The following is a 15,500-nucleotide window of genomic DNA, read 5'->3' as shown; positions in this document are numbered from 1 at the left end:
GTGATACTCCCCCTCTATGCAACACTGGTCAGGCTGCAGTCGGAGTACTGCATCCAGTTGTGATGCTTTGATCCGCATGGGGATTGTTACCTTTTGGGCTTGGAGGATCAACTCCTTACATGGTAGATATGTTCCAGATTCCACAATCTGACAATGGGACAGTTTAACAAAGGAAAAAAAGGAGTTCCCTCCCAGCCCCATGCATTAACCAACAAGGCCCAGAATTAAGAGAAATACCCCTAGTAGAATACAGGCACAGGTATGCCCAGATCATCCCTGATCAGTGGCTATCCAACATTCTTGAAATCTCTAGTGCTGGAGAGCCCCCAGCTTCTGTAGGCAGTCTGTTCACTGCCTCACTGTTCTAACTGTGAAGAAGTTTTCCTGATATCCAGTCTAAACCTACTTTGCTGCAGCTTCAGGTCATTGGTCCATGCAGCAAGAGGAAAAAAAGGTGTTCTTTCTCTCTCTTGTATGGCAGCCCTTCAGGTATTTGAAGGCTGTCATCACGTCTCTTCTTAACTGCCTTTTCCACAAACTGAACATACCTATTTCCTCCAATCTCTTCTCATATGGCTTGCCTTCCAATTCTTTATCATTTTTGTCGGTACCTATGGACCCTCTCTAACTTCTCCATGTTCTTTCTAAAATGTGGAGGCCAAAATTCTAAAGAATACTTTAGATGAGGCCTATCCAATGCTAAGTAAAGGGTGCCTTAGACCTAATGCTCCTGTTCATGCAGCCAAAACCTATTTTTGCCTGTCATGCAGCTGCATCACAATGCAGTTAGTGTTCCACCAGGATTCCTAGAACATATTCCGTAGTGCTACCATCCAAAGAGGTGCTCCTATCCTCCAACATGTTTGCAGTCCTTCCCAAGTTTGTGTCATCTTCAGACTTGCTCAAAAAGTGTTCAGTGCCACCAGCCAAATCATTAATAAATGCACTGAATAGCTCTGGGCCCAGGACAGACCCCTGTGGGACTCCCATTCTGGCATGGATCCATTTATATTTACCCACTGCTTGCAGTTATAAAGGCAGTTGCCCATCCATCATATAGTAGTTCTGTCTAGTTTGCATTTCTCCCAATTTGTTTTTGAGAAGACGGGGGGACTTGAATCACCCTGACATCTGCTAGGAGGGCAATAATAGTAGTGCACAGGCAATCTAGGTGCTGGGGACAACTTACTGATGCAAGTGTTGGAAGGGCCATGCTGTTCTTGACCAGCTGCTCACAAACAGTGAAATATTGGTGGGGGATGTAGACATGGATGGCAGTTAGGGCAGCAGTGACCATGAGATGATTGAGTTCAGGATCCTGACAAAAGGAAGGAAGGAGAGCAGCAGAGTAAAGATCCTGGACTTCAGAAAAGTAGAGTTGGATTCCCTCAAAGGGTAGGATCCCCTAGGAGGCCAGTCTGAGGGAGAAAGGAGACCAGGAGAGCTGGATGTATTTTGAAGAACCTTGCTGAGAGTGCAGAAACAAACCATCCCGATGTGCAGGAAGAATAATAAATATGGCAGACGACCAGCTTGGCTTAGAAGAGAACTCTTCCATGAGCTTAAACACAAAAAGGAAACTTACAAGAAGTGGAAGCTTGAACAGATGACTAGGGAAGAGTATAAATATTGCTTGGGCAGGCAGGGATGAAACCAGGAAGGCCCAAGTGCAGTTGGAGTTAGCAAGGGATGTAAAGGGTAACAAGAAGGGTTTTTACAAGTATGTTAGCAGCAAGAGGAAGGTCAGGGAAAGTGTGTGTCCCTTACTGAAAGGGAGGCAAACTAGTGACAGATGATGCGCAAAACAACAACTTTTTTACCTCCGTTTTCACTGGCCATCATCTTTCAAAACTCATGGCCATCGGACAACTACAAAAGGGCAACTGTAATGCCAAGTTTAAGAAAGGAGAGAAGGATCCAGGGAACTACAGACCAGTCAGCCTCACCTCAGCCCCTGGTAAAATCATGGAGCAAATCCTCAAGGAATCCATTTCTAAGCACTTGGAGGAGAAGAAAGTGATCACAGGAACAGTCAGCATGGATTCATTAAGGGCCAGTCATGCCTGACTAATCTGATTGCCTCTGTGGATATCGGGAGATCAGTGGACATGATGTACCTTGACTTCAGTGAGGCTGTTAATATGGTCTCCTACAGCATCCTTGCAAGAAAGCTAAGGAAATATTGGTTAATTGGACGAATACACAGAGAGGTGGATAGAAAGCTGGCTGGATCATCAGGCTCAACTGGTAATGAGCAGTGGCTCGATGTCTAGTTGGCAGCCTCCTGGGGCCGGTTTTGTTCAGTATCTTCGTTAACCATCTGGAAGATGGAATGGAGTGTACCCTCAGCAAGTTTGCAGGTAACACCAAGCTGTGGGGAGTACTAGATATACTGGGGGATAGGACTAGGATATAGAGTGACCTAGACACATTGGAAGATGGGGCCAAAAGAAGTCTCATGAGTAGTGTTCCATATTTTCAGTTTTTATTTAAAAAAAAAAAAAAAAAAAAAATCCAGGAATTTTTCAGGCTTTATTTTCCAAACATAAAAACTGGGTTGAAATCAGGATAAAAGGAAGAAAAGGAAAAAAAAATTGGTTTAAATCAGGGAAAATAATATCTTCTCATGGCAGTGAGGGAGGGAGAGAGTAAGGCTGGGACTAGGGAAGGGGGGTGGGGGCAGCCCCTTAGTAGCTCCTGGGGCTGCAGCAGGGAATGAAGCAGAGGGAACTGTCTGTGGGTGTGGGGCAGCGGGCACAGCTATTGCTGCTACATGCATCCTGGGGGGGCTGCGCTGGGGTATACCCAGGGGGTGTGTACCCCCAGATCTGTATGCAGGATGAGAGCAGGCTGCCACTGCAGGCTGGGGGCAGCGGTAGCACCAGGCTGTTCCTAGTGCTCAGGGCAGGCGTCAGCCTGCTGTCATCTGGCGTGCAGATCTGGGGGTACACGCCCTCCAGGAAGAGCCCGGCACAGCCTTGCAGCCCTCCCTCGGATACACGTAAAAGCAAGAGCCATGCCTCCCCACTGTGCTCTGCACCCACTGACTTACAGGTCCCTCTGCAGCTGGCGTCAGGTGTTCCTGGGGCCGCTGCAGCAGGGGCTGGGGTGAGTGAGAACAAGTGGAGCCACAGGGGACATGGGGTGTGTCACAGCTTGTTCCTGCTCACCCCAGCCCCTGCTGCAGTGGCCCTGGGAGCGGCTGATGTCAGATGCCTTCACTATGGCACGGTGCCACCCAAGGGCTGGCGGGAGGGAAGGGAGGGACACCCAATCCCAACCCCAGCACTGGCACTTCCTGCCTCGACTGGGGTCAGAGCTGGGAAACCTGCACCCCTTGTCACTGGCTCCAGCCCTGCAGGCCTGTGCAGAGCACCTGGGTGCAGCACCCATCACAGGGAGCAGGGCTGAGCTCCCCTGCCTGCTCCCCCCCACCTCCCCCCGGCTGGGTTCACAGTTCCCAGTGCCTGGAGTAGGGCCACAGCTGGAGCCTCTGGGGTGCAGATGGGACCTACCTGCCCTGGGATTGATTTCCTGTGGTCCCTTCCACCTTGCCTGGGGTCAGAGCCTGGAGCCCTGCAACCCCAGGCAACGGCTCCCCCCCCCCCACCGTGTGCAGCTGCTGCCATACCCTTCCTTCCCTCTTGGCCCCACATCATACTGGAAACCTGTGCCTTGGGTAACCAGCACTTTTAACTTACTGGCACCCCCACAACCATTCCCCACTCATGCTGGTTCGCAGGGATTTTTACTGTACCTGGTAAAATTGACTGAACTGAAAAAACGGGTGTAAATCAGTAAAAAAAAAAAAACAAAAACAAAAAAACCAAATAACTTCAATAAAAAAATCAGGGAATTTATTGGTGAAAATTGGTAAAAACTGAAAACACAGAACACTGCTCATGACGTTCAGCAAGGACAAGTGTAAAGTCCTAGGATTATTCCATCCTAGGATGGAATAATCCCATGCACCACTACAGGCTTAGGACCAACTGGCTAAGCAGCAGCTTTGCAGAAAAGTACCTGGGAGTTGCACTGGACAGTAAGCTGAATATGAGTCAGCAATGTGTACGTGTTGCCAAAAAAGCTTGCAGCATACTGAGCTGTATTAGTAGGAATATTGCCACATGATCAAGGGATGTAATTATTCCCTTCTGTTGTGCACTGTTGAAGCCAAATCTGGAGTGTCCAGTTTTGGGTCCCCCACTACAGAAAGGATGTGGACAAGTTGGAGAAAGTCTAGCAGTGGGTAACAAAAATGGTTAGGGGACTGCAGCATGCAACTTCTGAGGAGCGGGTGAGGAACTGGGATGATATAGTGGCAGAAGAGAAGACTAAGGGGGGATTTAATAGCAGTCTTCAACTACCTGAAGGGGGGTTCCAAAGAGGATGAAGCTGGACTGTTCTTAGTGGTGGCAGATGACAGGACAAAGAGCAATGGTCTCAAGTTGCAGCAAGGAGAGTTTAAGTTGGATATTAGGAAAACATTTCTCATGAGGAGGGTAGTGAAACACTGGAAGGGGTTACTTAGGTGGTGAAATTCCCATCCTTGGATGTTTTTAAGACCTGACGAGACAAAGCCTTGGTTGGGAAAATCTAGTCGGAGATAGTCCTGCTTTGAGCAGGAGCTTGGACCTAGGAGGCCTCCTGAGGTCCCTTCCAACCCTAATTTTGCATGATTCTCTGCTTGTAAGGACATGTGAGACTTTGTCAGAAACTTTGCTGAAGTACAGATATGCTGTACTCACTGCTTTCCCTTTATCCACTTTTAGTGTCAAAGAAGATCAAATTTGTTTGACATGATTTTTTCTGAGTAAGTCCATGCTGCCTGCTTGTACTCCAGAGGTTTGCAAATGTCATTCTTTAGGATATGCTCCAGTAACTTCCCTGGTATTGATCTGTACTTCTCCAGGTCCTCCTTTTTTTGCCTTTTTTAAACAGCGGCACTACGGTGGCCCTTTTCCTGTCTCCCACAGCTTTATGCAGATCATTGCCAAGTGCTCTAAGATCTTGTGTGCCAGTTTTTTCCGGACCCTGGGATGAAGTTTATCTGGCCCTGCTAGCTTGAATTCATTCAGACCCATCAGAACTGTCTGACTCTCTTTTATTTTATCCATCAACTCTTATCCATCAACTTTCATCCAGATCTTTCATCCAAATAACCCTTATTGGTTTTCTGGTTGCAGTCTAAATTTTTTGTGTGAAGACTGAGGCAAAGTAGCTCTATTTAAAACAGAACTGTCCAACTGGTGACCTGAGGGCTGCATGCCCCCCCCCTCGTGTGCGCACTGTCAAAAGATTAATATGTGGCCCACAGGCCCTAGTGGCCACGTATCTTGCTACTGTACAGCCCAGGGTAGTTATGTGCAACTGGCACAGTCTGCATATTGTGCAACCACAGTGACTGCACACTGGTGCCGAAGATAGAGCTTTGATTTAAAACAAAAGTCAAAATACTTTCTAACTTGAAGTTTGAGGTCTTGTGATGTCTGTACTTTTTGATGAAAAAGGCAATGCATAGTATCTCAGTCTCTTACTCTGTGCTTTGTCATCAGAAATACCCTTCCCTTTTCAGTTTACTTCAATGTTGTGTTTGAGAGATGCCATTTTGGAGGTTGAGAGACTATCCAGCTTTAATTTTTGTGATGTTGTCAGCATCTTGTTAGTTCTCTTTAGTTCAGTCAGTGACTTCTGGTTAGAAGAAAAAGGAACAGAGCTTTCCAGATGTGGCCAGATGGGATCACTAACTAGGCTACTGGCCAAGAGCTAAAAGTTATTGTGCCGTCTTGTGTAAACTGGAACCTAATGCCATGAGTCTTCAAACACCAGGGGTTATCAGGTTTTCAGCTGATTATATTGCTGCCATATGCCAGAATACATTTTTGCTGTAACCCTGTAACCTGACAAGACTTTTGAATTCCAGAACATGTTTTACCGTCTAGAGTGGTACCACTTCTTTCTTTTGCTAAGTCTCTTATTTCTGATGGAAATTACTGTCATTCCAGAAATGGACATCCCTTGGATGGATGTTTCTGCTACTTTATCTAAGATCCATCTGGTACTGGAGCCTAAAGTGGCTTGCATCTTGTGGTGTCAGTGACTACCCCTTATACTTTGAGGTATAAGTTTCTTCCTGTTATGTCTCCTTTAAAATTTTGTCTATATCATTATTTTTACATAGCAGCAGAGTCCCTCCTCCAAAGAGATTTTCTTCTTTACCTAGTTTGAATGCTGGGTATAGTCTTGGAAGTAGACTGATGTTAAGACTTGACATTTGTCATAAGAGGGGAAGGTGGGGAACATTTCTTAGCACATACCCTTCACATAAGGGTGGAGTCATTGCTATCTTGGTGTCAGTGGGATTATCATTTCTTTTTCTTCACTCTGGCTCTCAATACGGTGGAAGGTGGTTACTTTTTCATCAGCCATTTCATCAAGAGCTCTGTGTCAGTGGGAGGAGAAATCTTGTAAAGAACGTGAGAATCAACACGTTCCATTGCCCCTATCTTTGCCATCGCTAAGTAAAGCTGTGATTAGTTTCACATCCTCAGTAGACTGTTTTCAGGGTCTTGGATGAGTTCCCTAGAAGAATAGCAGGCAGTTTTGAGATTTCCATCCTGAACTTTGTGCCTGTTACCTCAAAGCTGTTTAGTCATGCCTGTTAATAAGGGCACTCTTGAGCACATTATGGATACATGGCAGACCCCAGGATCTACTTTGGTGATATCTACAAGGACAGATGGGGAGGTGCCAAGTCACATAAAGGTTTAGGAGTACTTCAGAATATGAACCTGGTCCCTGACTCTTTGCAGCTGACAAGATGTCTGTTACCTGGAGGAACCCTCCCCCCCGCCTTAAACTTGTTACCTGGAGGCAAGATCTTCACGAAAACAGGTTTTCTTGGAGAGAAAAACTTACTTCTTTTTTTTAGTTTTCAAATTCATATACTGCCTATGAAACCTTGTTGGTTTAACATAGATAACAAGATGCTTTGCAATGATACTAGTTTCTACAATTGGCTGAAAAAGTTTGTAATGAGACCAGAGAGTTACTGAGGTCTGTGACTACAGAAGATCAGCTGGTGACAAAGCGAGCTTTGCAAGACTCCTTACCCCCCCCCCCCCCCCCCCCCCCCCCCCCCCCCCCCCCCCCCCCCCCCCCCCCCCCCCCCCCGGCCCCCCAGTACAGTGTCACAGCTCTCTAGTGGTCACTGCAGTAAGTCTATGAAGAACATCATAACTCTACATGTGACAGCTTGATGGTTGACTGGTTATATTATGTGGTTTGGATTCTCAGCAGCAGCACAGAAGCTTTGATCCAGCTGCTGCTAGACAGATCTTACTGTGCAACATGGAAATGTTTTTTAGTGTGGACTCTTTGTAGACATATTCAGCCTTTGGACAATTCTCCTTTTTGAGCTGTTGCCTGCATAGACAAAATAATAGGATTTTTCAGTTGGCTCTTTTAGCATTCTGACAGGCTCCTTTTCAAGGTCATTCTCTTTTTCCCCTCCAACCCAACAATTCGTAAGTTTTTGAAGAGCCTTTTTTGTGTTTCTGCCAGTTAGAGAGCTTTTCTGTATGTGAGGTGTGAATGTAATGCTTCTGTCGTTAGTGAACCCATGTTATATATGATCTTTGTTAAAAGATGTTTATGGATATTGCTTTGGCTTCTCAGATGAATCGGATGCAGGCTTTGATGCCAAACTATCTATACACAGTTTTTCCTTAAGAACGGTTAATATCAGGCCCATTTGATGTTTTTACCAAGCATTATTTCAACTTTCAGATAAATTAAGGTAGGCGCACACCTGATATTTTTTTCTAAACCTTTAGACTCTCCTGCAGAGGCTGAAGTCTCCACTCTCAATATTCTTATAAGTATATGCTTTTATCTTGCTAGAACAAAGCATTTTGTAAATCATGTAGGCTTTATGAGTTTAGAAATAAGTCTAAAGGGCAAGCTGTTTTCCCTCAGACTCTCTCAAGTAGTTACGGAATAGGCTGAAGTTTCCTTCTCGTCAAATAAACTCCTCCCTTGTCCCCTCCTCTTTATGTACACCTTTAGAGGGCTCAGTCAACATCACTGCTTCTTTTTAGGGGGGTTGCTATTTCTGAGATTTGCAGGACAGTTGCTTGGAGTTCATTTCACATATTTACCGATTAAAATTCCATTGTGGGTAACTTCTTGATCAGATGCCTGGTTTGAAAACACTTTTTACATTTATTTTGATAGGATTCTGATCACTCACCTCCTTGATGTGACTGGTAGTTATATACCTACATTGGAATGCATGTGGACAAATAATCAAAGAAGCTAGTTGACTAACAGCAGAAGTGTTACACTTGTCCACTCTCTCCCCCACAACTCCCTCCGGGCTTGATCTGGACCTACTAGCGGTGGGCCAAGAGGTTTTGGGGAGTTGCAGAGGTTAGTGCAGCTATTGCTTATCCCACAACCACTGGAATAGATCCCTAGCCTGACTCCATAACCCAGATTGATCAGTGGGTTCTCCCCCTGAATTTCTAGCTTCTTCAGGGGCCCCACAGGCCACCTCTAACGCTTGTGACCTGCAGCAGTTACATTTCTTAGAGATGTGTTTGTCCATGTGACTTCTGTGATCTGTCTTCCTTCCACACTCATGGAGTTCTTGGGTTTTTGTATTATTGACTGGATTGAGAGACTTACGATATCTCTGCCCTTTATATCCTTGTAGCTAGGGGGCACAGGGTGCATACATAATCCAGTAGGCACTGGTTTTACTTTGCTAGAGTTTAGAAAGGTTGTTTCAAACTTAAGATGCTGGGGAGCAAGTAAAAACGTTACAGGTCATTCTTCAGTTTATGATGTGCCTTAAGAAACCAAGCTCTGCTATGGCGGGCTATAAGAAATATAAGACACTTTTTGCCAACTGCTCACAGCTGATGGCTTATTATAAGACATTTGTAACATTACATATTATATAATATACAAAGTGAACTTAAAACTAGAGGTGCACCGTAACATCGGTCCTGTATTGGATTGGCACTGACATAAAGAACATTGACTGCATCAGCAGTCAGCTTTTTTTCGCTGATGTGGCCAGTAAATGCCCCATGCATGCATGCATCCATAGTACAGCGTGCAGGTGGCCAGGAGAGCAGCCCAGCACGGTGGAGAGTAGCTGGGTCCAGCTGGTAAGTCTTTTGTGAGTGGTGGGGTGGGGGAGGGGCAGATTGAGGCCCCAGCAGTGAGGGAGGGAGTGGGGAAGGGGCAGGTGCTGCACAGTCAAGACAGAGTGGGGGACAGATCTGCAAGCAGCTCATTTGGGGGGGAGAGGCAGCTTCCACCACTGCATGTACCCCAGGAGGGCATAGGGGGGTTGCCCCTGGATCTGTGTGCAGGGTGGGGTGGGCTACTGCTGTGGGCCAGGCTGCGCTCAGGGTAGGCAGCAGCAGTGCTGGGAGGGGCCTATGGTAAACTTTGGGGTGGCTGCAGCTCTTGGCTTCTAGTTCCCTCCCAGCACTGCCACTGCCCACTCTGAGCACAGCCCTGGCCCAGCCCCCTCACCAGAAATAGCTTGGCACCACCCTGGCTCCAGCCCGTAGCGGCAGCCTGCTCTTGCTCCATGTGCCGATCTGGGGACATGTCCCCCCCCCCCATGCACTTCAAGGGGATGTACAGCAGTGGGAGCTGCCCCCCCACTTCCCCCCCGCGGGGGGGCCCCCCCCCCCAGCACTCCCTGGATGAATCATCCGTCCCCTGCTCTGCCCTGGCTGTGCAGCACCTGCCCCAGCACCACTCCCTCCCTCACTGCGGGGGCCTCAATCTGCCCCCCTTCCTTTGCCCCTTCTTCCACAACAGACTTACTAGGTGGATCCCAATCTCCATGCTGCCCGGCTGCATATCAATATTGCCCCATATGGCACGTTAAAAATTGGCCATTGGTCTCAGCCCAAAAACTCTCTATTGGTGCACCCCTACTTAAAATCACTATTCCATTCTAAAATCAAAGACTGATATGTTTCTCTTATTCAGAAACATTCTTATTCTCTTATTTGTTAGCACTTTCAGCCTCATCTTTACTATTTGTTGGTGGATATTTCTTGTCTATAAGCACTGGGGAACAATACTAGCCTTTTCATAATATTAGAAAAAACATAGTTTTAGTTGCTTTAGTTCCTGACTCCAGTGTCCGTTCTAACTATTTTATGGTCCAGGAGGAAAACTTAACAGTTGAGTGCTAGACAGGAATTAAATGGTATATATTATTTACCATCTTTAACGGCAACTTTTTGTCTTGTTAGTTAACTTGTGGTGCCCATCTTTCAAGTGGAAGAGGGGTAGAGGAGAGTTCTGGCCCTGTAGTTGTAAAAACCAAAAATATGCACAAAGGAAATTGGGAACGGATATAGTATAATAGTACCTTTTAAACTACTCTAAATGCTATGTTTTAATCTGCTAATTATAGATTGATTGCTTTTCTTTAGAAGTGCTTATGGGTCAAATTAATTCCACTCAAATGAGAAATCCATCTGATTTATTTTATCAGTAGGATATTCTTTAGTAACTACGTTTTGTTTTTTTGTTTTTACGGCCTTATTAATATTCTAGCTAATGGGAATGACAACAAGAAATTTAAAGGAGACAGATCTCCCTGCTCCCCTTCTCGTGTCCTTCATCTGCGTAAAATTCCAAATGATGTCACAGAAGCGGAAGTCATTTCATTAGGTCTCCCTTTTGGCAAAGTAACCAATCTCTTGATGCTGAAGGGAAAAAGTCAGGTATGTAGTTGTGTTTAAGGTTTTATCTAGAGTTGTTTTTCATATTGACCACTCTCATATTGCATTTGGCTGACATGATTGGGTCTTAGTTGTTTTGGTGATGTCTTTGGACATAATCAGCTTATTTATGTACTATCCTAGTGCTAAAATGAGTGAATGGAGTGTCTTATATAAATAACTAGCTAGTTAGAGATGGTACCTCTATCCAAGAATCTGTCAAACTCATTAGCAGTATGCTGATTACTGAAGTTCAACATGATGGTCCCTGCATTCTGCTTCTGTTTTTTAAGGTCCTGGGAATATATATATATACTGAAGTCATCGTGTGTGTATATATAAAATGTGCTAAGAATGCTCAGTTTTGTATGAGAAAATAAAATATTAAACCATCACGCATGCGCACACATTTTATATATATTGTGTGTGTGTTTGTAAATGGAGTTGCCCTTGCATTTTTGGCAGCTAGCACGTTTGAAGTTCCATATTAGGTGTTATGGTATAAGCATAATTCATTATTAAAAAAACCCCAATAAACCTCCCCCGCCGCAAAAAACCCTCCCAAACAAACAAACCCAACCCCCAAAAACACAAAAACAAAACCAGCTAAGAATATAAGGCTGATAGTAATTTGGAATTCAGGATCTAGACGTGTTGGGGAAGAAGTGAAATATTTTATTAAACTAGGACCTTCTTTTAGTTATTAGGAAAATCCTGTGTTTTATGCACTGCTTTACATTTGAAGCATCACTTGATTGCTGTTTTTATAATGGAAGTAAAGCATTTAGAGGTTAATCCTAAAGTAACTGCTAGTCTTGAAAGTATTTTGAGAAATGTAGAGTATTTGGGGTCCAAGTACTGATCAGAACACTTTGATACTTTCATGAGACAGTTTTTTTTTAGTAAAGGGAGATTAGTGGAACAAATGGTGCTTCATTTTCTTTGGCAAATATAACAATTTTTAAAGTTATTCTTTTAACTGCAGGCTTTCTTAGAAATGGCTTCTGAAGAAGCTGCTGTTACTATGGTGAACTACTACACTCCTGTTACACCTCACCTCCGCAGTCAGCCTGTTTATATTCAGTATTCCAATCACAGAGAACTTAAGACTGACAATCTACCTAACCAGGCTGTAAGTATATTGCTTATTTACTAAAAATGAATAGTACTGTACATTGTAATGTTTACCAGTGCAAGCATCAAAGAACTACTTCCAGTTGATACAGATTCAGTAGTCAACTTTGTCTGGATGGTCTTAATTATAATTATTTTGTAATCTTTCTTTAGATGGAGACTTGCCACTCTGTGCATCTGCAAAATGTTTCTTTAAATGCTAGTGATTTCAGCTTTTTTCCTGGAAGTCCATGGGTGGAATTCGTAACTGGTAGTAGTTAACAAATAGTGCAGTGGCTTCTCACTTGGAATTGGGAAGTAACAGGAGGTGCTTCAACATCAATTTGTCCTGCTTCCATAGGGCACCCAACAAAGAGGTGGTGGCATCTTCTGCCAGGTCTTTGTGCGCTGGTTTATTTTCCCAGCCTGCATGTATTCCCATCCTGAGGCAGTCACCCTCAGGAGGATTTCTTTTTATAGAACAGATAGTGACACCAACTGCCCTTCCTTGAAGTAAATTACTTAGATCAGCATAATAAAAATACTAGAAAGAAAAGAGGTCAAATCAATCTCATGCACTTCTTCTAGAAGTGCACTGAATTGGAGAAAGGGGACAGGTCTTGCAGTAGTTTTGCTCGAGAATGTGGACAGATGAACAGGTGAAAGAGCTTCCCTCGTTTGAATTTGCCAAATGCTCATTTTGATAGAATCTGTAAATAAAATAACTTTGGAATAAAAGAGGGCAAATCTGTATTCTACAGGAAGGCTTCTGAAGACTTCAGTAGAGTCGTGCATCCTTTGGGCAGTGTCATTTTTAAGGAACAGATTTTTATTATGGGATATGGTAAGAGGGGACAAACCGGTTTAGAAACCGAGGCTCGGACAGAAAATGAGACTCAGACCAGCTATACCTCCTCTGTGAAATTTTCATCTCAGGATAAGGGATAATTTCTCTTTCTGGGACTTCTGCACTCATTACCATGAAGGGAGGAACTCTGGAGGATTTCAGAAACTAGCATGTTCAAGCACCCATTAAATGCTGTAGAGAGAGGTTTCACCTTTTCTTGTGTCTTCCAAGTCACCCAACCACCTGCAGGACAGCAGCCAGGCAGTCAGGAGGAACAGTGGCACTCCAGTGGAGAGTGGTGACTGCAGCAGAACTACAGGCCAGGCTGGAAATGGCTTGCACTTGGAACTAAGCTCTGTTAAAGTTCCCCTTGCTCCAAAACATTGCCAACACTGTCTTAAGACAAAGACAAGGTTTCTTCCCCAGCCCTTTGCTTCTTGCTTTATCACTATTCTGATTGTTGTTCTGTTGATACCAACAGCTTTGGAAGATGTGATTCAGGAGGATCCTCCTAGGGGTCGGTCTAAGGATTAATTTCTCCCTACTTAGATTTCTGGATGAGCTTTCTAGCAGGAAAAAGCACTAATCGTATTTTCCAATCAGCATTCTTTGCTAAAAGTGGAAGTGCCAGAGCTGCCTGTTGTCAAGGAGTTACTGTGGCTTAGCTTGCTTAGAAAATATAGTTTCTTGAGTAACTTCAATCCTGCTATTTCTGATCTGACTACGGGGGGGGGGAGGTGTGTGTGTGTGTGAGATCCACCATTCTCTGTTCTACCATGTTAAGAATTTACCTGTATTCTTGTATGACTCATTCAGAAAATGTACTATTCTGTGAGAGTATAGAGAGAAGCAACATTGGAAATGATTAATTTGATATTTTCATATTGTTCCTTGGTGGCTTCCAAACCTAGTTGGTTGTGCTGTGTATTTCTGGTGATCAAGATAGAAATTGCAAAGTGGGAAGGACTGTGTAGTCTTTTAAGAAGTTACAACTCGGTATCAGAAATCAAAATATTCATTTCCATAGTGAGATGGTCATAGTGCCTGTGCTGGGCTGCTGCTTTAGGTAGATGAAGTCTTTGGGTAGAAGCAATATTTTTTATAGACCAACTAAATAGTTGCAAAAAAGTTATTTGCAAGCTTTCAGATGGACACATCCTTCCTCAGGCAAAAACATAAAAATAAAAATGGTGAGAGAAATGAAAGATGGTCAGAAATCCCACAGGTATGAAAAAAAGCCAGGGTTTAGAATGCTGCTCTTCAGGAATGCAAATTTAGGAGGGTTGCAGGAACAAAAGCAGGTTGTTTACTTGTAAGTATCAGATGTCAGCCAGGCTGGGGGGCCATAAAATCAATATTAAAAATTAGTCCTGGTTGTTGAAATTTGCCTTTTTTCTTCTTCAGGTTGTGAAGTTTCCATTTCAAATGGCAAAATGTGATGCCTTCCATATTTCAAGGGTCTAGGCGGTAGCTGTGTTGGCCTGAGCATAAAAGGCAGGCAAAGTCTTTGGGCAGAGGTGATATCTTTTATAAGATCAACTAAATAGTGCATATAAAACCCACTCACAGTGTAGATATGAACTCTGAAGCGTCCAGAAGCTACTCTAAGACGGATAATGTGTTGTCTGGCAATTTTAGCTTACCTTTACATTGATTAACGATGCACAAGATTATTTTGAAATGCACAATAAATTAAGAAATAAATAAAATAAATATTGAAGATTTGCCCATTTCCTTACATTTTTGCACTTTTTGCAAGTATAGAATAATTTTCCCCTGAAAAATTGAACTCTACTGCTTACCCAGACTTATTTACTGAAGTACAGTATTTTGGAAATAATTCCAAATACAAATATCACTTTCTCTGGATTTTAAACACCCAGCACCCTCATACTTTATTTGTATGGGAATTGCTTGTCCTTGTATGTATTAATTTACCTGCATGTATGTGAGCTAATCTTGTTGTGTTCCTCCTTTTTCTCAGAGAGCTCAAGCTGCATTGCAAGCAGTGAATGCTGTGCAGTCTGGAAGCCTGGCCCTTACAGGTGCTCCTTCTACTGAGGGTGGACTGCTTCCAGGCCAGAGTTCTGTTCTCCGAATTGTTGTGGAAAACCTCTTCTATCCAGTCACTTTAGAAGTGCTATATCAGGTAAGGAGAGGAAACAAAAGTGTTTGTTTTCATTCCGACTGGTCAGAACACTAGTATAAATCTTGGCACCTCTTTAAGCCTGGAAATCTTGCATTGGGTGCTTGAGTTTTGAGGGTCACCACTTCATATTGTTAAATAATTTTTATAGCCCTATGCTGTGTCTTAATGAGTTTCATTCAAAATGAACAGAGTAAATTGCTCCTCTTAGCCATTTTTAGGGTTTCATTCAGTCCTCTTACTCCCTTGCTCAAGGAATTCAAATAGATTTTTGTGGACGTGCAACAAACAGGAATGCATTAGTTTTAATTTGCAGAACTTTTGGCAGACGTGATATCTTTTATTAGACCAACTAAATAGTTGCAAAAAATACTTTTATCTGCAAGCTTTTAGGTTCATGGCCTGAAGTTTTACTTTGCCATTTTTATAGCACCTCATTCCTGAGCATGCAGTAGCTCCAAATGAGTCACGATTATGCAAATATTCTGTGTTATTATCAGGTTTTGTCCTGTGAAGCTCTTGTAATTTTCATTTTATTTGAAATGCTTTTATCTTAGTTTTAATAGCTGGGTGTAAATAACCTAATTTATATGCATAATAGGATAAATGTAGTTATTTGGTAGTCTTTTCAGTT

The 15,500-nt window shown here is 43.6% G+C and overlaps 1 protein-coding gene across 2 annotated transcripts in view; it reads left to right on the top strand.

Annotated features, from left to right (window-relative positions):
- The window catches only part of PTBP3 (polypyrimidine tract binding protein 3), a 145,373-nt gene that overhangs the window by 90,243 nt on the left and 39,630 nt on the right, over window positions 1-15,500 (top strand). For both annotated transcript variants that reach the window (XM_019517053.1, XM_019517054.1), the window contains 3 exons: window positions 10,594-10,763; window positions 11,746-11,892; window positions 14,705-14,869. In XM_019517053.1, coding sequence (XP_019372598.1) covers window positions 10,594-10,763; window positions 11,746-11,892; window positions 14,705-14,869 — 482 coding nt within the window. The remainder of the gene's footprint in view (window positions 1-10,593; window positions 10,764-11,745; window positions 11,893-14,704; window positions 14,870-15,500) is intronic.

This window comes from Gavialis gangeticus, unplaced genomic scaffold (genome assembly GCF_001723915.1).
Source record: "Gavialis gangeticus isolate Ggan-Ray unplaced genomic scaffold, GavGan_comp1, whole genome shotgun sequence".
In the NCBI taxonomy this organism is placed as follows: domain Eukaryota; kingdom Metazoa; phylum Chordata; order Crocodylia; family Gavialidae; genus Gavialis; species Gavialis gangeticus.
The sequence above is the reverse complement of the archived record's forward strand: the minus strand, read 5'-3'. Positions and strand labels throughout refer to the sequence as shown.